Raw genomic sequence first — 22992 nt, forward strand, 5'->3', positions numbered from 1 at the left:
GTGAGCTGAGCAACCCCCTCCCCCCACACCACCCACAGTGCCAAAGTCAGCGCACAAGAGTTAGAGGAAATTTGGGGCATTCATTAAGTTCTTGGCATCTCACCAGGGCCTGTTCCTGTGAGCAGCAAGACTTAAGACCCCAAAAGGCTAAAGAACCAGACTTTGAACACAGATCTTGAGCTCAGGCATGGATGCAGGTGCGGACTCAGGCTCATACTCGGATCCTGAGCCCAGTCACAGACCTTGGGTGACCCAATGCAGAGGGGTGCATGACTGTGGAAGCAGCACCCTGAGACTGTTAAAAGAGCTATGGGCAGAGAAACAAACAAGGGGACCACCAGGAAGCTTGTCCCTGAAAACAAACTAGACCTGAGACCTCAGGAGCCTAAAGAGCTCAGATAGACCCTGGGTGTGAGTATAAACCTGAAAGGGTGCCAGGCTAACAATTGCTAGCCAGTCACAAGAACCCCAAAAGAGAAAGGTCAACGAGAAGAAATCTTTAACACTTGACAACTTTTAAACAGAAAAAATCCAGACAACAGAGCAAACAGCAGAGGAGAACAAACAAATAATCATATCCAAACCTTCCAAAAAAATGAAAATTGGTCACAAGCTCTTGAAGAGTTCAAATCTGAGATCAAGAGAAATATGGAAGAGATTGGGAGAAAGAAGTGGGAAATAGCTCAAAAGGAAATTAAGAGGTTAAAAGACAGAAACTCCCAATTGGAAACCAAAATTAAACAGCTGGAAAACAGGATGGACCAAACCGAAAAGGAAAAACAAAAGATTATAACAACAACAACAAAAAAAAACAGTCCAAAAGACCAGAATTAGGCAAAGTCAAAAGACTGACAAAATAGAAGGAAACATGAAATATCTCACAGAGAAAATGACAGATCAAGAACACAGGTCTAGAAGAGACAATTTGAGAATCATTGGTCTTCCTGAAAAAACAGAAATTAATAGAAATTTGGACTCCATACTACAAGAAATTATGCAAGTAAACTGCCCTGATGTTCTTCGATAAGAGGACAAAATAGACATTGAAAGGATCCATAGATCACCCTCTACATAAACCCTGAAAAGACAACCCCGAGGAATATAATAGCCAAATTCAAGAGCTTCCAAGAAAGAGAAGAAATTTTACAAGACGCCAGAAAGAGACAATTCAGATATCAAGGAGCATCAATCATGATCTCACAGGATCTGGCAGCCTCCACACTACATGACTGCAAGGTTTTGAATATGATATGCAGAAAGGCAAGAGAATTGGGTCTACAACCAAGGATCACCTACCCATCAAAACTGACTATATACTTCCAGGGGAAAGTATGGGCATTCAACAAGATAGAAGATTTCCAAGTATTTGCAAAGAAAAAACCAGGACTAAATGGAAAGTTAGATATCCAACCACAAAAATCAAGAGAAACATGAAAAGGTAAATAAGAAACAGAGGGGAAAGAAAAAAAAACTTATTTTTTTAAATCCTTGAGTGTATATATTAACAAATTAGGTAGGACAGAGATTAATGAATTGGGCATGCAACTTAAAAAACTAGAAAGTGAGCAAATTAAAAATCCCCAGATGAAAACTAAATTAGAAATACTAAAAATCAAGGGGGAAATTAATAAAATCGAAAGTAAAAGAACTATTGAATTAATAAATACGACTAGAAGCTGATATTTTGAAAAAACAGATAAAATAGACAAAGTACTGGTCAATCTAATGAAAAAAAAAGGAAAGCAGAAAACCAAATTAACAGTATTAAAGATGAAAAGGGAGACCTCACCTCTAATAAAGAAGAAATTAAGGCAATCATTAAAAACTATTTTGCCCAATTATATGGCAATAAATATAGCAATCTAGGTGATATGGATGAATATTTACAAAAATATAAATTGCTTAGATTAATAGCAGAAGAAATAGAATATCTAAGTAATCCCATATCAGAAAAAGAAATTGAACAAGCCATCAAAGAACTCCCTAAGAAAAAATTGCAAGGGCCTGATGGATTCACAAGTGAATACTATCAAACATTCAAAGAACAATTAATCTCAATACTATACAAATTATTTGATAAAATAAGCAAAGAAGGACTCCTACCAAATTCCTTTTATGACACAAATATGGTACTGATTCCAAAGCCAGGGAGACCAAAAACAGAGAAAGAAAACTACAGACTAATCTCCCTAATGAACATAGATGCAAAAATCTTAAATAGAATTCTAGCAAAAAGACTCCAGCAAGTGATCAAGAGGATCATTCACCATGATCAGGTGGGATTTATACCAGGAATGCAAGGATGGTTCAACATTAGGAAAACTATCTACATAACTGACCATATCAACAATCTAACAAACAAAAATGATATGATTATTTCAATAGATGCTGAAAAAGCCTTTGACAAAATACAGCATCCATTCCTATTGAAAACACTGGAAAGTATAGGAATAGAAGGACCTTTCCTAACAATAACAAACAGTATATACTTAAAGCCATCAACAAGCATCATATGCAATGGGGATAAATTAGAAGCCTACCCAATAAGTTCAGGAGTGAAACAAGGATGCCCATTATCACCTCTATTATTCAACATTGTACTAGAAACACTAGCAGTAGCAATTAGAGAAGAAAAAGAAATTGAAGGTATCAAAATAGGCAACGAGGAGACTAAGCTAGCTCTCTTTGCAGATGATATGATGGTCTACTTAAAAAATCCTAGATAATCAACTAAGAAGCTGGTAGAAATAATCAACAACTTTAGCAAAGTGGCGGGATGCAAAATAAATGCACATAAACCATCAGCATTTCTATATATTTCCAACACATCACAGCAGCAAAAGGTAGAAAGAGAAACACTGTTTAAAATCACCCTAGACAATATAAAATACTTGGGAATCTATCTACCAAAACAAACACAGCAATTATACGAAAACAACTACAAAACACTTTCCAAACAAATAAAATTAGATCTAAACAATTGGAAAAACATTGATTGCTCATGGGTAGGACAAGCTTACATAATAAAAATGACAATTCTACCCAAATTAATTTACTTATTTAGTGCCATACCTATCAAACTACCAAAAAACTTTTTACTGAATTAGAAAAAACTATAACAAAGTTCATTTGGAAGAACAAAAGATCAAGAATATCAAGGGAAATAATGGGAAAAAATGTGAAGGAAGGTGACCTAGCAGCACCAGATATTAAACTATACTATAAAGCAGCAGTTATCAAAACAATAAGGTACTGACTAAGAGACAGAAGGAAGGATAAGTGGAATAGACTTGGGGTAATTGATGTCAGCAAGACAGTGTATGATAAACCCAAAGAGCCCAACTTTTGGGACAAAAATCCACTATTTGACAAAAACTGCTGGGAAAATTGGAAAACAATATTGGAGAGATTAGGTTTAGATCGACATCTCACACCCTACACCAAGATAAATTCAGAATGGGTGAATCACTTGAACATAAAGAGGGAAACTATAAATAAATTAAGTGAACACAGAATAGTATACTTGTCAGATCTCTGGGAAAGGAAAGATTTTAAAACCAAGTAAGAGTTAGAGAAAATTACAAAATGTAAAATAAAAGATTTTGATTATATTAAATTACAAAACTTTTGTACAAAAACAATGCAACCAAAATCAGAAGGGAAACAACAAATTGGGAAAAAATATTTATAACAAAAAACTCTGACAGGTGTCTAATTACTCAAATATACAAGGAGTTAAATCAATTGTATAAAAAAAATCAAGCCATTTCCCCAATTGATAAATGGGCAAGGGACATGAATAGGCTATTTTCAGATAAAGAAATCAAAATTATCAATAAGCACATGAGAAAGTGTTCTAAATCTCTAATAATTAGAGAAATGCAAATCAAAACGTCTAGCAGATTGGCTAAAATTATAGTAGGGGAGAATAATGAATGTTGGCGGGGATGTGGCAAAATTGGGATATTAATGTATTGCTGGTGAAGTTGTGAACTGATCCAACCATTCCGGATGGCAATTTGGAACTATGCTCAAAGGGCTATAAAAGACTGCCTACTCTTTGATCCAGCTATACCATTGTTGGGTTTGTACCCCAAAGAGATCATAGATAAACAGACTTGTATGAAAATATTTATAGCCTTGTTTTTTGTGGTGGCAAAAAACTGGAAAATGAGGGCATGCCCTTCAATTGGGGAATGGCTGAACAAATTATGGTATATGCTGGTGATGGAATACTGTTGTGCTCAAAGGAATAATAAACTGGAGGAATTCCATGTGAACTGAAAAGACCTCCAGGATTTGATGCAGAGTGAAAGGAGCAGAGTCAGAACAACATTGTACACAGAGATCAATACACTGTGGTAAAATAGAATGTAATGGACTTCTGTACTAGCAGCAATGCAATGACCCAGGACAATTCTGAGGGATCTATGAAAAAAAATGCTACCCACATTCAGAGGAAGAACTACAGGAGAGGAAACACAGAAGAAAAGCAACTGCTTGAACACATGGGTTGATGCAGACATGATTGGGGATATAGACTCAAAACTACCACACCAATACAACTATCAACAATTTGGAAATGGGTCTTGATTGATGACACATGCTAAAACCAGTGGAAATGTGCATCAGCTATGGGGGAGTGGGCAGGAGGAGATTGGGGGGTGAAGGGGAAAGTAAGAACATGAATCATGTAATAGTGATAACTTTTCTAAAAAATAAATATTATTAAATAAAAAAAAGAAGTGGACTAGAAAAAATTCTTAAAACCTTCACACTTCTATAATTTTGATTCTAAATCATCCAAACAAATCTCTACAATATTCTAAAACTTAATTATTAGAAGACAATTCTCTATGGTCCTAACACTTTGATTAGCAATTTGGACTTGCCTTACCTCAGCTTCTGTAACTGCCTGCAGGCACTAATTAATATATTCATGGGTAGATACCTGAGAAGAGAAGTTAGAAACTGAGGAAAAATGGGTGAAGGGGTTAGAGTGAGAGAGGGAACACAATAATGGAAGAAGGACTCAGAGACGAAAGGTTGAACAACATGGGCTCCAGTGTACTTGCTCCTCTAATGGTGGAAAAAAGAGCGAGCTACACGTATCCCCAATCTTTCATTGCAGAATCAAGGAATGAGGAGTAGGAGGTAGTTCATGAATATGTGACATGGGATATGATTTGACACTGGCTCAATTGACAATCACAACATCGAAGAGGAGGAGGTCAAACAAACCTGTAACCTGGTAAGGAATCTAATCTGTCAAGGTAGGATCTAGAACCCTATGGCAGCTAATGCCCTACCCAGGAATTCACCTCACCTATGGACTGTAGGTTTATAGAGTGTTCAGAATTAATAGAGTACCAATTAAATACAAGATCAAGAAATAATATGTCCATGAGTCTGGTACATGAGCAGATAAATTACAATATTAATACATCAATAATACTTTTAAGATTAGAATATACCTGGGATGCCAGAGCAGAACTATAACTAGGAATTTTTGTACCCATGACAATTTCAGTTATGGTAGGAAGAATAGGAACATTATAGAATCCTATCTCCAGTGGAAAATGCTCACAAGACTGCTAATCCCAGGCATCTTCTGTGCAAGTTTAGATACAAACCTCCATGTACAGGGAGATCAGATGGAAAAGGATGGTTGTAAATGCACTCAGAAAAGAAATAATTCATACTACTAAGCAGCTAGTTCTCATCTTGGGCCACTAACCTTAGTGGAAAAACCTTTGTCACACCTTCCTAATAACTGAAATTATTGATGGTATAGAAGAAAATTAATATGTTAAAAACTGTCAGGCATTAAGAAATATAATCATGCCCTCCAAAATTAAAAAGATTTAATCAACCCACTATAAGAATTCTTGGAAGAAAAGGAAGAAATCACCACATCAAGGGTTTCATTTCCATTCTGACACCATCATAAATCCGTAGTAAAATCTGCATAGCAAAATGATGAAAATTGTAGGATCAGAAACTAGATGATGATATGGAAAGGAGTGGCCTCAAGCAAAATTATCTTCAGGCATATATTTGGCCCTCTCTAATCAGAGCCATTCATAGTGACTTTTTATTCTATAATTTTCCCAGTTATCAACCCCAAAATCCATCTGGCCAAGGTGAAGAAGTAAAAGTGTTTCAAACAATTACCTAGTGGACAAATTTTTTTTGTGTCTGCCAAGTCCAATAACTGAGTTACAATTACTGAGAATACAAATACAAAAAAAATATATTCCCTCAATCCCTTTTGAGATGCCTAATACCTCAGAAGTTGCCTCAATTTTCTTTCTATTCAGGTTTCAGGTTTATAAAAATAAGATATGGGACAAGGAAGAAGTACACATTATGAATTGCCATAGAGGTTGCAACCCCATAAGGAGGTCTCACTCTGTGATGGTCCTCTGTTTCCTTCCATCAGGAATACAGTGTCCCTTTTTCCTATACTCCCTTCTCACTTTCCCTAAATAAAAACCATATACCATAGCAAATTATATACCATAGCAAATTCATTTCACATTGATAAGTCTCAGATTTTGCAACCATAAAATGAGAAAATTAGATTTTCTGTAATGTCTTTCCATTTCTATATCTATCATTTTCCTCACTGGACTAAGAAAACTGAGACCCAAAATGAATTGCCTAAGGTCACTTAGCTGGTTAGAGACATTTATACTTGTTTTTCTTTTCTATTTAAGAAGCTGTGTTGCTCCTTTAATGCCTTATCTATCATTGTAGAATAAGAAGTTTTGTTCCTAATTAAGGAAATCTCAGATATTAGTAAATCTATTGTTTTTCAAGGCATTCACAATAAAGTCTTTACCTCAAGTTAAGCCAATGCAAGATTAGCAGTGAACATTCTGTCAAAAACTTCCTGTATCCTCCAGAAACAGTAAGGAAAAGGTTGACTGCAGAAAATAACATTTAGGTTCTCACTTTCATTTCAGGAACTGACAAGTTGTACAATTTTCTTAGAAAGAAGTCCAATTAAGGTGAAGAGTCTGAAAATAAAAATGGAATTCCAAGAAATTAATGGGATTCTCTTGACCAAGATAATGAAAGATACCTGGGATAAAATTTGGAACTTCCAAGCTAAGCCCAATGATCTGCTCATTGCAAGTTATCTGAAAGCAGGTAAATATAAGGACATCATTGATAATAAGAATCAATCTAGCTTTAAAGCCGGTATTGAGAAAGTAAGCTTCTAATTGAGGTTCATGTTCATTCTAGAGCTAGCCTTGGGCAAAATGACAAAAGGGGGCCTCCTAGCTTTCATTAACTCCACCAATCCCAATGACTTGATTTGTTTCTTTCTTACAACAGGTTGAGTTTTCTTTAAATTAAGGGAATGAGGCATTTATTGAAGAAAGAGAATAAAGAGGGAGAAATAATTTTGCAATAACAATCACTACAGAAGGAGATTTGGGAAACTATTGAAGCCTATTTGGGAAGATCTTAGTAACCAGAGGGTTAGGAGAAGGGTAGTGGAGGTCGAAATGAGGTGGCCAAAGACAGGAGGACCTATTGGCAGTTTTTCCTAGGTTAGGCTCTAGAATGTACAGGAACATCACATTAGTGAAAGGTGATTGTATTACTTTTCCAGAATGAAATGAAATAAAATAATGATGACCAGCATTAAGGCAGCTCAGATACAATCTTATGTAACCATGCTCATAATAAGCAATGTTTGGGAAAGATTAGAAAGGGTTTCCCTCCCAGTACAAAATAGTCACTATTATGCTTGCACTATTTTTCTTGTTCATTTATTTCAGTCGCGCACAACTCATTGTTATCCTAAATGGGGTTTTCTTGGCAAGGATATGGGAGTGGTTTGCCATTTCCTTCTCCAGCTCATTTTACAGATGAAATAGCTGAAGCAAACAGGGTTAACTGACAGAGCTAGCAAGTGTCTGAGGCTAAATTTGAACTCAGGTCTGGCCTTTCTAGTTTGGGAGGTGGAATCAAAAAGAGCTTTAAGCATAAGATGATGCTTGAGTGACATCTGGTATCTTGGGCAAAGAGGCTCTATAAAGTGGAAATAAAGACAGCATTTGTTAAAAGCATGGGGAACAGCCAAGGCAAAGGTATATTATGTATGCAGAATTGATAAAATCTTAGTTTCTCTGGATCACAGAGTCTATGATTACAGTGAGGCTGGAAGGATACTTTTGGGACCATGTTTTATAAGACTATATAGGCCAGGAAAAGAAAAGCAGAAAAAGGAGTTTATATTTCTTCTTAAGGGAGAAATATATATAGCTATAAGGAGCTACTTCAGTAGAAGATTCACATAGTTAGATCTGGAATTTACACAAAATAACTTTAGCAGTACTGAATAGGATGGATTGGTGTAGAAATACTTCAGGCAGGAAAAACATTTAGGATGATTTTACAATAATATTGTGGTAAAGTGATGAAGTGCTGAACTAAGGAGGCAGCTGTGTGAGTGCATAAAAGAGATGGCATACAAATCAGAGGAAGCTCCCATTTTCATTATGCTCACTAAATGGAAATGCATGCTTCCAATGGAACAGATTCCCATTACACATTCTCCTGAAAGATGGCACTGAATTTAGAGCTTCAGTCACTATTTGGTCACTGCTTCCTCTTCTATTATGACAGCTGTGTCCCCATGAACAACCACACTGACACAAGAGTAAACTGGAGTAGAAAGGAGAGCGTTGGTGCAGAGGGATAAAGTGGACAGAAAACAAGATTTAAAACCAGTTGGAACTATTTGAAATTTGCCTCAGACACATTGATTGTGTGACCCTGAGCAAATCACTTTAGCACTCAGTTCTTCATTTATAAAATGTAGATGATAATAATTCTTGTGAGGATCCAATGAGATAGTAATTATAAATAAAGAAGGAAAGAGACTGAACCTATGATTTCATTGATATAGAGATCTCACTGAGAAGGAAACTCCTTGGGTCTTCTTGAGAAGGTGGTGACTTGCTTTGATAGAGGGAATTTCCTTCTCTGTGAGATCTCTATATCAATGAAATCATAGGTTCAGTCTCTTTCCTTCTTCATTTATAATTACTGTCTCATTGGATCCTCACAAGGACTATTATCATCTACATTTTATAATGTTTTGTGACCCTGTGCAAGTAACTTAAGTCACTTCCCCAGGCAGCTCTCTAAGGTCTTGGGAAACAAAACATTACAAAATAGTTTGGAAGCATCTTTTTTTCTCCAAAATCTTTCCTCTTTAGCACAAGGCTTGTGATTATATATTTTTACCTTAATCCCTCACCTTTGTAAAAAGAACTGTCATGTTATTACACCCCCATAATCTGCTACTGTGAAGATAACTAGAACAAGGAGACAGACAGACAGATGGACAGATAGTATGGGACAAATGTAAGAAATAACAGGAAAACCCAAGTGTTTTCATTCTGGGTTACACCCATCTTCAAGTCACTGAGGAACAGGCGAACTATGAGACTGGTAATAACTTCATAAATTTGGGTAGGATAGCCAGTACTCAAAAAAAAAAAAAACCTGCACTGTATTCATTGGGAAATCCTATTTTAGATCATATGGGCAATTCAAGCTGTTTAAAAATGTTTATTGAATGAGTTGAATGAATCTAAGTAGATCATGCATGCTTCATGAAGCTTTGTACATTAGTAAATGTTCAGGTTATGTTTCTTAAATAATGAATAGACCACATGAGGCTAGCTTATGTTTTAAACAGGTAAACTAAAGAAATGACCACAAGTTCTTTCAGGTTCAATCTGGCTACTTTATATTTTGGACTTGATCCAAAATGATGGAGATTTAGAGAAGTGCCACCAAGATAACATCTATATGAAGTTCCCCATTGTTGAGTGGAAGTCACCTTCTATCATCAATTCTGGTAAGAATGCTTAACTAAAATTGGACTGCCTTAGAGTTAATCCTGAACCTGTTCTCTCCTTAAGGAAAACTCTTCTTCAAATCACAGGGGATGGATTTTTCTAACACTCTCTATCAATAGAGGTCAGTATTTTCTCTGTAAATTTTATATACCTAAAGCTTGAGAATTTCAGTATGTCATCTGGCTATTATGTCATAGCTAGGACTTGAAGCAATGGTCTTCCTGACCCTGAGGCTGCCTCTCCATTCACTATGCCAGATATGCAAAACAGTTATTCTCTCCATCTCAAAAATAGGTATAATGAAGCTGAGAGAGTTTAAATTAACTAGCTCTAGCTTTAAAACCAAAGACTTCTGTCACAAAATTCATTGTATTTTCCTTCTGTGCGAATTTAACATTAATCTGTACCCCCCTCTTTCCTTTTTAAAAGACCTTTAATTGGGTTGGGAACAAAGCCTGAGGCTTATCTATAAAAGGAAGATGCTTGCCTCTTGTGCCTCATGTCTCCTGGCATCTGGAAGACTGGTCTCTGCCCCAGACTAGGTCAGATCTGTCCAATCTGGGAGACCCAGAAAAAGTGACACCTCTTGGGGTATAAGTTATGGATCAAAGAAATTTGCCTTCTCTTTGCTGGGAAGCAGCACAGTCCTTTGGGCTTTCCTGGCAGGGCAGCACATGGTCTGTTTGCTAACTAATGGAAAAACAAGATGAGTGGCAAGCTCAGATTAGCTAGGCGACCAGCCATGTGATTATGTTCCTTTTCTCTCTCCAACCCACTTTTGCTATTTTATAAATAATTATAAATTAATTTACAGTCTCCAGAAAATTTTAATCTTAACACCTCATGAGAATTGAACAGATTCGGATCTGTGGAATAGTTCATTTTTGCTTGCATCCTAATAAGGAAAACCATAAATAAATTGAAGTCACATGTGCATTGTACATGGCCTATAGCTTGTACATGTAGCATGCTACATGATAAGGTTATAACCACATAACCTATGGGTTCTCTCAATCAAAACATGTTCTTGAGGGCCAAACAAGACTCTCAGCCCCTACAGCATTCTCCTCTTCTGTAACAAGCAGAAATGTTCTGAATTAGGGAACTGTCCTAGAGGGATGTGAAGTGATATAACCCACCTAGGAACCTTCCTAGGGCCAGTAAAGCACAAATCCCTTGGATTATAATAAAACAAGATTTATTTTATAATGAGAGTAAGGAAAACTGGTAGGTAAGACCCTAACACTGAAAATTAAGCTCCACCTAAATGTCTCCTGCAAAAGGAGATCTTTCTGTCTCTTCTCTGGGCCCTGCCTACAACTCCCTGATATTACCTTAAAAAAAACCCAAACCTATCTACCTCTAAACTAATCTATTTACTTTAGATTAACAAACAAGAGGGAAAAGGCAAGCCTGGGTTTGGCTATACTAAATAACCCAAAGTCCCAGATGACAATTTTTGGATTACTTTAGCCCAGTAGGAATTCTGGCAGATGATCTCTGTACTTAGGGAAATCATTTTCTCCAAAGCAGATCCTCATACAATGAGTCAAATAATCTCTCCACAAAATTATGGCTACCTAGGGAGAATATTATCAGAGCAAAACCTCCTTCCTCCTTAGTGGAAATGAAGGCAGAGAGTCAAACCTCCTTCCAGCTCAGTTGAAATCAAAGAAGGAAGTCCAGGCAGTTATTGTCAGTTCAAACCCCCACAATTCCTCTCTCCTTCCAAGAATCCTCTCCCAGGGTTTGCATCAAAATTCCCTTCTTTTCCTCTTATATATAATCCTTGAAATTCACTCTATATCTAACTATATTCCTATAGTTCTTAGGCAGAGATCTTGCATAAAGACCAAAGATCTCAGTGTTCAGCTTAGTCAAATATCTGAAAAATAAGCACATACATATCATCACAAAAAAAATCATGTATTAAGACCCTAATTTGTGTTGATGCTATGTTTTGCATCAACCATTCAAAGAATCCTAAGACTATCTTCAAAGACTTAAAATTTATTCTGGGAGAGAGGACGCATCCATAGTGCTAACATAATTGATTTGGAAATTTCTTCTAGCAATTGAGGTCACAAATCAGCCATGCCTGCATATTCTATGAGATGTTTGTTCAGGTTCCTTCAAAAATTTGTTATGAGAGGTCTATTATGTTTTCATTAAAAAAGCAATAAAATCTGGAGGATGGAGAAATCACTGAAAACTGACAAGGAAGGCACCACTGAAGAAATGAGACTGAAGGGATACAGCCAAAGCAGTACTCAGAGGAAATTTTATATCTCTGAATGACTATATGAACAAAATAGAGAGGGAGAAGATCAAGTAATTGGGCTTGCACTTAAAAAATTAGAAAAAGAACAAATTAAAAATCCCCAAATAAAAACTAAATTGGCAATCCTAAAAATTAAAGGAGAAATTAATAAAATTGAATGTAAAAGAACTATTGAACTAATAAATAAGACTAGGAGCTGGTACTTTGAAAAAAACAAATAAGAAAGATACGGCACTGGTAAATCTAATTTAAAAAAGAAAGAGGAGAATCAAATTAACAGTATCAAAAATGAAAAGGGTCATATCACCTCTAATGAAGAGGAAATTAAGACAATCATTAAGAATTACTTTGCCCAATCATATGGCAATAAACATGACAATCTAGGTGAAATGGGTGAATATTTACAAAAATATAAATTGCCTAGAATAACAAGAGAGGAAATAGAAAACTTACATAAACCCATCTCAGATAAAGAAATTGAACAAGCCATCAAGAAACTCCCTAAGGAAAAAATCCCCAGAGCCAGATGGATTCACAAGTGAATTCTATGAAACATTCAAAGAATGACTAATCCCAATACTACACAAACTATTTGACAAAATAAATAAAGAAGGAATCTTTCCAAATTCTTTTTATGACATACATATGGTGCTGATTCCCAAGCCAGGAAAATCCAAAAGAGAGAAAGAAAACTAGACTCCATAATGAGCGTAGATGCAAAAATCTTAAATATAATATTAGCAAATAGACTACAGCAAGTCATCACAAGGATTATTCACTATGATCAGGTGGGATTTATATCAGGAGTGCAAGAATGGTTTAATATTAGGAAAACCATCCACATAATTGAATATATCAATAACCAAACTACAGAAATCACATGACCATCTCAATAGATGCAGAAACAGGCTTTAACAAAATATACCTATTAAAAACTCTATTCCTATTAAAAAGCACTAGAAAGTATAGGAATAGAAGAGCCTTTCCTCAAAATAATGAGCAGTATTTATCTAAAACCATCAGCAAGTATCATCTTCAACAGGGATAAGTTAGAGGTTTTCCCAGTAAGATCAGGAGTGAAGCAAGGATGCCCTTTATCACCTCTGTTATTTAACATTGTATTAGAAATGCTAGCAGTAGCAATTAGAGAAGAAAAAGAAATTGAAAGGATTAAAGTAGGCAAGGAGGAAATTAACAATCACTCTTTGCAAATGATATGTTGGTATACTTAGAGAATCCTAGAAAATCAATTTAAAAGCTAGTAGAAATCATTAATAATTTTAGCAAAGTTGCAGTATACAAAATAAACCCATATAAATCATTGGCATTTCTATATATTTCCAATACATCTCAGTAGCAAGAGTTAGAAAGAGAAATTCCATTTAAAATCACCCTAGACAATATAAAATACTTAGGAATCTCTCTGCCAAGACAAACACAGGAAGTATATGAACACAACTACAAAATACTTACCACACAAATAAAATTAGATCTAAACAATTGGAAAAGCATGAATTGCTCATGGGTAGGATGAGCTAATATAATAAAAATGACAATCCTATCCAAATTAATTTACTTGTTCAGTGCCATACATATCAAAGTACAAAAAACCTTTTTTATAAAATTAGAAAAAATCATAAAGTTCATCTGGAAGAACAAAAGATCAAGAATATCAAGGGAACTAATGAAAAACATGTGAAGGATGGGGATCTACCAGTATCAGATCTTAAACTGTACCATGAAGCAGTGATCATCAAAACAGTCTGGTACTAGCTAAGAGATAGAAGGGTGGATCTACACAATAGATGAGGGGCATATGACCTCAGCAAGCTAGTGTTTGATAAACCCAAAGATCCTAGCTTTTGGAACAAAAACTCACTATTTGACAAAAACTGCTAGGAAAATTGTAAAACAGCATGGGAAAATTGGGTTTAGATCAACATCTTGTACCCTATATCAAGATAAATTCAAAGTGGGCAGATAGCCTAAATATAAGGAGTGAAATCATAAATAAATTAGGTGAACATAGAATAGTATACTTATCAGATCTGTGGGTAAGAAAGGAATTTAAGACCAAGCAAGAGATAGAGAACATTACAAAATATAAAATGAATAATTTTGATTATATTAAATTAAAAAGGTTTTGTACAAACAAAGCCAATGCATAATTAGAAGGGAAGCAACAAACTAGTAAAAAAATTTTAATAACAAAACTCTCTAACAAAGGTCTAATATCTCAAATATATAAGGAATTAAGTCAAATGTACAAGAAATCAAGCCATTCCCCTTTTGACAAATGGTCAAAAGATATGAATAGGCAGTTTGTAGAAGAAGAAATCAAAATTATCAATAATCACATGAAAAAAGATTCTAAATCCCTCCTGATTAGAGAAAGGCAAATCAAAACAACTCTGTGGGACCACCTCACACCTAGGAGATTGACTTTAATGGCAGTAAAAGAAAATAATAAATGTTGGAAAGGATGTGGCAAAATTGGGATACTAATACACTGGTGTTAGTTGTGAATTGATCCAACCATTCTGGAAGGCAAATTGGAATTATGCCCAAAAGGCTTTTAAAGAATGCCCTTCAATCCAGCAATACCACTCCTAGGTTTGTATTCCAAAGAGATAATAATAAAAAATATTTGTACAAAAATATTCATAGCTGTGTTCTTTGTGATGGCAAAAAGAATTGTAAAGAGAGGAGGTTTCCCTCGAATGAGGAATGGCTGAACAAATTATGGTATATGATGATGATTGAAAACTATTGTGCTATAAGGAACGATAAACTGTTTGATTTCCATAAGAGCTTGAAAGACTTCCATGAACTGATGAGGAGTGAAATGAGCAGAACCAGGACAACATTGTACACAGAGACTGAAACATGATGGGATGATCATATGTAATAGACTTCGCTATTGATAATAATGCAATGATCCAGGATAATCTCAACGGATTTATGAGAAGGAATGCTATCTACATTGAGAGAGAGAACTGTGGGAATAGAAATGCAGAAGGAAAACATTTTACTTTTTACTTGTTTATATGGATATTGGATGTAAGATCTTAGTTTTTTTAGGATTTTTACAAAAATGATTAATATAGAAATAGGTACTAAGTGATAATACATATATATCCCAGTGGAATTGCTTTTTGGCTCTGAGGGGTGAGGGGGGAAAGGGAGAGAAAGAACATGAATCATGGAACCATGGAACCATGGAAAAATACTTGAATAGAAAAAAAAAAATTTAACTAAAAAAAAAAGTTAAGACTGGAGTTTGGCCTTGAAGAGTGAGTAGAACAACAACAGGAAAGATAGACCTATACACACATGTACATATATGGATATATGAAGGTATAGCTATGTGTATATATGCATATACATACATATGTGTGTTTATTCCATACATGTGTATATATAAACATTTTCATAAAGAAGATAAAAGTTTAGAAAATTGATAAAATGTTGAGAATAATTAATAAATCCTTATCATGTAACATACTACATGTACAAGCTATCAATCATGTGTCATTTCAATTCATTTTTGAAGTTTTCATTATTAGGAGGCAAGCATACATGAACTCTTCCAAAGACCTGAATCAGCTGCTTACCACTGTCACTGAATGACTAACTTCTCTCAGACGCAGTACTTGGATGTAGTAATACAAGAAGATTTGTATTTATTAGCAATTAAAATTAAATCTAAACTTAAGTAACTAATATCATTAATGAACTCACAGTAGTTAATGGTCCTTATTTAAATCACAGAAAGACAAGGTCTGAAACAATGCATCCATCTCATAGGTCATAGCTCTAGAGCTACTAAAGTATCCTACTTCTAAGGGTAGCAGCCTCTTCTCTTCTATTGTCCTCTCTCTATGACCCAAGCTGGGATTGAATGAGCACAATCAATAGTCAGGCAATTAAGATCTGGGACAATTCTGAAGGACTAATGACCAGGAATGCTATCCACCTCCAGAGAAAGAACTGTTGAAGTCGGCTGTGAATCAAAGTATATACTATCTTTCACATCATCATGGTTTTATTTGGGGTTTTAGTTTTGTATGAGTGTGTTCTTACATCAGTGACCAATATAGAGTTGTATTTTGCTTGATAATATATGTGTGGCCCAGATCAAATTGCTTACCATGTCCAACAGGAGGGGATGGAGAGGGAAGAGAGTTTTGATCTTATGATTCTGGAAAACTTAAGTTAATAATTATTATCCCATGTAATTGAGAAAATAAAATATCTTTTGAATTAAAAAATTTTAAAAATAATCGTGCAATTGTCAAATAACTTGTAACAAAGAGCTCAAATGTTTCCATGGCTCCCCAAATTATTTGGCACCCTATGACACTGTGCGTATACTAAGGAGCAAAGAATCATCTGCTATCACTATATCATATGCATCAATAAAGAAGATGCTGGCATTGTTGGTAAATCATTTTCAGATCAAATGAGTTATTATATGTAAACTGAATTGAAAATTTAATGCCCTATATAAATGTTAACTATTATTTTCTTTTCTGAATGGAGGACAGGGACAGCCATAAAAACATTTCTGTATATTCACTAAACTTTCTTTGGAATATACAATTTCAGATTACCATGAGACAGAAATACAAAAACTATATTCCTGAAGTAAATAAAATATAGTGATATGATATGATATGATATAATATTATTATTATTATATAATATGACATATTATATTCTAATATAATAATAAAAATAATATCATTTTGAGTGACATTACATTATTTTCCAGGAGTTGACGCAGTTATGAAAATTCCTTCTCCAAGAATAATGAAGACACATCTCCCTGCCCAGATGTTGCCACCATCCTTCTGGAAACAAAATACAAAAGTAAGATTGGCCAGTAGTTCAAGTCTTCCTTACTTTGCATAACCTTTTGCTCTAGAGGACAACAAGCAATTCTTTTTCAAAAAAAATGTGACAGATTTCAATGTTAGACAGATGTGTCTTCACAATACAAAGAGCTACATTCAATTTTCAACTTTCTAGACACTGACAGGGGAATTCTCTAATTAAAGCCTGACTGGGTAAACAGAATCCACTCACTTGGAAATCCCTATATCACTGGGTCAGTCCATATCTCTTGACTCTTGTGGAACAGACTGTTGTGAACACATATAATAGCTACTTAAAAATTTAGACATGATGATTTTCATGCTTTAGTTTTAAATTTTTTTAATTAATAGGCATTTCTTTTCCCTTCATCTGACTTCCATCATCCATGGGAAAAAGTAAAACAAATATCTTACAACAAGCATGTAGTTATGTAAAACAAATCCACAATTGGTAGATTGAAAAATGACTTATTTAGTATATTCACTCCATCATGTATCTGTTAAGAGTCAGATAGTATTCCTTATCATAAATCCTCTGGAAACATGGTAGATTATTTACATCAGTTAAGCACTTTCTTAAGTATTCCTTGTTTATTCATGTTTATATGTTGTTATACCATTGGCTTTCCTCCTTACTTCTGCTCACTTTATTCTGAATCAGCTGAGAGAAGATAGCCAAGCTTCTTTTGAAAACTCCATTGCATCATTTAATATGGAACAATAGTATAATAGTATTTCGTATGCATTCCTTTTTCAGTCATTCCCCAATTGATAGGATGCCCTTAGTTTCCAACTTTTACTCACTACAAAAAGAGCTGCTATAAATATTTATATGAGTATTGATACTTTTCCTCATTTTTTAGTACATTGGGTAGCAGGTTGTGTAGTGGTATGCTGGGTCAATGCACATGCACACTGAACAAGATGGTGGAATACAGGAAGAAATACAATAATCTCATGCTGCCCTACCCTGACCTACCCCAAACTCCACAAAACATACCTAAAAAATGCATCAGACTAAATCTTAAATGGGAAAAAAAAAAAGAATCAGGGTCCACTGTTCTTCCAGTCCATGTCAGGACAGAGAAATAAATAAGAGATCTTCTTAGCACTAGAAAAGTCTGTCCAGGACTTTATGATCATGAAGCATACTAGCTCAGAAAGAGCCTGTGCACCAGTGCAAAAAGTGGTCCTAGTTCCAGCATTGAGAAAATTGGTCTTGTGCAGAATGCAGAAGATGCCAACTTATGCCTTTGCTATTTAGTGGTCACAGATCCAGAGTTGATATAGCAAGAGACCAGTACCACGAGGCAGCAGTCCAGGTAGAAAAGCAACAGTCCCTGGGACATATAACCAGTAATAAGTAAGTTCAGAATAAGCAACCTGCTGTATGGTTCCAAACAACTGCACAGGGCAGGGGCTCAGTTCTAGCTTCTAACTTAAACTAAAGCCTGCCAATGGACAACAAACGTAAGAATCCCAGACCAAAAGCAATCCTACAGTGCTTTCACTGAAGCAGCTCTGAAGCTCTCTAGATAGCTAATCAGGGCTGAATCCAGCAAAACTCTCCTATTTCTCAAAATCAAACCTCAGTTAGGAACTTGCAATCCTCAGATCAGGGGGGCAACAAGCAGAACTTACCCCAAATCAGATGACTTTGGGAGTGCTGAAAGCTTGCAAGTCCCCAATCTGAGCAGTTCCTGTGTCCCTAGAAAAGAATCAAATCAAATCACTGAGAAAACAATGGCAAAATTGGTTCAGATAGTCCCAAAATAAATGTGCAGAGAATGTTCCTAAACATAAATTCAAAGTTAGAATGCGGGCTAGAAAAAGGAACAAAAAAGTGAGGGGGAGAGTCCAGATTAAGAAATTATTATGACTTCTTGATATGAGAGGGAAAAGAAAGAAGAAAAATGGAGTAGGGAGATAAATATGAATGTATTATATGCCAAGGCCATATCAAGGGTTTTCAAGTACCAAAGACCCAGTCAGGATCACATAGAATTTAGCAATAAACTCTATAAAAAAGTGCAAATGTGACCATCATATTAAGAATTAAGGAGCTTTGAATATAGTTATACAGAAGGCAAAGAATGTAGGCTTAGAACCAAGAATATTGATCCAACAAAACTGTGCATAATCATATTAAGGGGGAAATTTTTATTAAAATAAAGGAATTCTGTGCATTCTTCATGAGACCAGAAATGAATAAAAACTTTGAAGCTCAAACAGAAGAGTTAAGAGAAATATAAATAAGTAAAAAATAAATGTGAACAATCATAACTAAACAAGAATAAACTGAATACATTCTCATATGGGAAGATGATGAATATGTCCCCCCTTAACCCAAGCACCATCAGGGGATATAGAAGAAATGAAAGTCTTGGAAATGGTTCTGTTGTGTCTTCATGAATTTAAAATGAGTGAAAAGGGAAACTAAGAGTAGGCTTGGTAAAGAGGGGAGATACAGAGAGAAAAGGTTAGGAAAATTATCACATACCTCTGCAAAAATTTTCGTTTTCTTTTTTAATAACTTAATTGATCTGTTGAATGTGCAGGGGAGCCTCAGAGTTCCTTCAATTTGCTTTTTTCTACTATTAATGACTTGCAACATTTGTTTACAGAACTATGGATAGTTTAGGTTTATTTCCTTAAGAATTGTTGATCCATATCTTTGACCATTTATCAATTGTTTCCCATCTATTTTAAAAAGGAAGTGTGGTGTAACTAAAAATATATTGGATTCGAAATCAGAAGAGAGTTTGGGGATAACTAGTGGCTCACTGGATTAAGAAGCAAACCTAGAGGCAGGAAGGTCTGTATTCAAATCTGGGCTCAGACTTGTAAAGTTGAAAAGACCTTGTACCCCTTTAAACCACATTACCCAAACTCCCTTTCACCATACCCATAATTCCTTAAGCCTTTTCCTATTGGTTGTGGGTTTAGCGGGTGGTTTTGATATGGTTGTTGTGGGCGTAGTGACAGGGCTTTTTGGAGAGGAGGTGGCATGGTAAAAGGTGAGTTCAGACTCTTTCCCTGCACTTTTAATAAAATCCTTATAAATATCATACTTTGGAGGCATTGAATATTGATTTTAAAACTTACAATTGGTAACCACGAAGGAACCCTCGGATTCCCTGTGAAAATAGTTCTCATCTGCACCCTCCCCCACCTCTCCCACTGGCGGAGCTTTCTGCCATTTTTTAAACCTTTGCTGAGCTGCTGCCTCCCACTTTTTCCCAGATCTGGGCATTTTCCCTCCCAGGAGTCCTTCACATGCCTTCCCACCCTCTCTACCCTTGAGCTGGGCCCTCAGCCCACTACCGCCTCCTAGCGCCTTCCATGTGCTTTTCTACATGCTTTTCCTGTTCCCTCGCCTGCCAGGCCAGATGGGGTTGTTTTTATTTTAAAGTCTCAGGCTGCTTTCAGCCCCAAACCACAGCCAGCACCAGACTTAAGCTGCTTTATCTACTATTGCGGTTTCCTGCCACTACGCAACCCTTTTGAGACCATCAAGTTGGCCTGTCTACTACTTCTGTGACTGGTAAGCTTTAAAGCACCCCCAGCCCCTACTCCCTAGCCCCTGCGTGAGAAAGAGCCTTTTAAACTTGCAAAAACCCCTAACCTCTGCTGGGATTTTTGCCTTGGTCTGGGGAGGTCCTGACCTTTTTTCATCCACCTCAGCCTGCTTTCTAGCTTCCCCACCTGACTTGGGTTTAAAAAAGGTTCAACTCCCAGTTTCTGACTGTGAAGGCTTTAGAGCAAATCTTCCTTGTTTTGTAGCCATATCCTTCATTTTGGTTTCTGGCAAATAAAGTCATGCCCCTTGCTTGCCACCCTTACCCTTCTCTGCTGTAGTGTGACCACTTAGCCACGAGAGATCAATAGAGAGCAAAAAAAATTTTTTTTCCCTTTTTTCTGTTTTCTTCCCCCTTCTTCCTGCTGAGCTATAGTGGGTGTTTTTTTTTCTTTATGCCACAAAAGAGCAGCAACACCAAATAACTACATAAATAAATAAAGGCATTAATTTTTNTTTTCATCCACCTCAGCCTGCTTTCTAGCTTCCCCACCTGACTTGGGTTTAAAAAAGGTTCAACTCCCAGTTTCTGACTGTGAAGGCTTTAGAGCAAATCTTCCTTGTTTTGTAGCCATATCCTTCATTTTGGTTTCTGGCAAATAAAGTCATGCCCCTTGCTTGCCACCCTTACCCTTCTCTGCTGTAGTGTGACCACTTAGCCACGAGAGATCAATAGAGAGCAAAAAAAATTTTTTTTCCCTTTTTTCTGTTTTCTTCCCCCTTCTTCCTGCTGAGCTATAGTGGGTTTTTCCTTCTGCCACAAAAGGCCAGCAGCATCAAATAAGTATGTAAATAAATAAAGGCATTAATTTTTTAAATTAATAATATTAAATAAAAATAATTTTAAAATTATATATATAATTATAAACTATATACTATAAACAAATTATAATATTTAATATAAATGAATAAATTATAATTAATTTTTCAAACAAAACCATATTTAATTTAAAGAAATAATAATATACAATACCCTTTAGCTTGTCCCTACCCCCAAATAAATAAATAAACAAATCAATATATACATTAAAAACTTATTTTGTTTTCCACTTCCCTTTAATCTACCCTTTTGATCACAATGCTCAGCAGTATAAAGGCTACTCTACAAGAAACCCTTCTGGTTTTTGCCCAATTAGGAACTTATAGAGTTCTAGATTACTTCCCTGTTTCTATGTGGTTTGTAGTTTTCTTTTTCTCTGGGTTGTATGGTCATAACAAAGGAGAATGCGAGCCGATATACAAGTTCAATTGAACCAGATAGTGTATCACTTACAAGCTCAAACGACAGAAGAGGATTCTCCCCAAAACAGGCCTGATTTTTGCAAACCTATTTCCCCTAACATAGGAATATCAGGCCCCTCCACTATACCTCAGGTGCAGAAACTCCTCTCTCTCTCACTCTGAACCAATTTGCTCATGCTTTGCAACTCCTGACTAACATGGCCTACCCACAGTCAGGAAATGATTCCTGTGCAGGCCTTTTTTCCCTTAAGGGAAGTGTCCACAATAGGACTCAATGGGGATGTGGTCACATTGAAACAACACAAGCCTTTCACAAGCCAGGATATAAAGGATTTCAAAGAAAACTGTCCATCTTTCACAGAGGAGCCCTTAACAGTAATGAAAAAATTTGATGATATTTTCTATGACTACGACCCCTCTTATAAAGATGTAGAAAAATTGCTCCAGGCTTTCCTAACAGAATGGGAGAGGACTAAAATTATCTCCCATGCTAACAAACTCCAAGGACACAATGCAGTACACTGGCCATCTGAAGATCCTAACTGGCAGTATAATGACCTCAAAGACCATTCAGACTTACGTCTTGCTAGGGGTGCCCTTCTAAGAGCAATGCGAGCATGCACTGAGAGACCTCAGGCCTGGACCAAATTTAAATATATTACACAATCTGATGATGAGACACCCTCCCAATTCATGGACAGACTCATTGAAATGAGAAATAGATACATGGAACTTAATCTTTCTGTTGAAAAGGATGTAAGGCTCAATGAAGGAATAATTTGTCCATAACTCTCGTAGAGAGATCCTAGATCATTTTAAAACAAATTACCCTACATGCCCCAAAATGGACCTTGATGAGTTAAGGAGAACTGCTGTTTATGTCTTTAACAACCATAAAGAGAAATAGGAAGAGAGTAGTAGTTTATTGGACATATTTAAAAAGAATATGGATATGTTTCAAAAGAGACTAGACCCTTTAAATGACTCTGTAAGTGGTAGAGTTGAAAAACAACTAAAAGAGTTTGCTACTCAACCAATGGCAATTGCCCCTCTCCAAGAATCTAACTTTCAGCCCCTTATATGTCATTTCTGTGGAAAAAGGGGTCATATAATGATGAAATATAGGAC

At 35.8% G+C, this 22992-nt stretch overlaps 1 protein-coding gene across 1 annotated transcript in view; it reads left to right on the plus strand.

Annotated features, from left to right (window-relative positions):
- Nucleotides 1-187: 187 nt before the first annotated feature.
- LOC123241775 (sulfotransferase 1C1-like) overlaps nucleotides 188-22992 on the plus strand; it is a 43323-nt gene continuing 20518 nt past the window's right edge. The window contains exons 1-4 of the mRNA XM_044669319.1: nucleotides 188-247; nucleotides 6969-7155; nucleotides 9758-9886; nucleotides 16943-17040. Coding sequence (XP_044525254.1) covers nucleotides 188-247; nucleotides 6969-7155; nucleotides 9758-9886; nucleotides 16943-17040 — 474 coding nt within the window. The remainder of the gene's footprint in view (nucleotides 248-6968; nucleotides 7156-9757; nucleotides 9887-16942; nucleotides 17041-22992) is intronic.

This window comes from Gracilinanus agilis, chromosome 3, assembly GCF_016433145.1.
Source record: "Gracilinanus agilis isolate LMUSP501 chromosome 3, AgileGrace, whole genome shotgun sequence".
NCBI classification, from domain to species: Eukaryota; Metazoa; Chordata; class Mammalia; order Didelphimorphia; family Didelphidae; genus Gracilinanus; species Gracilinanus agilis.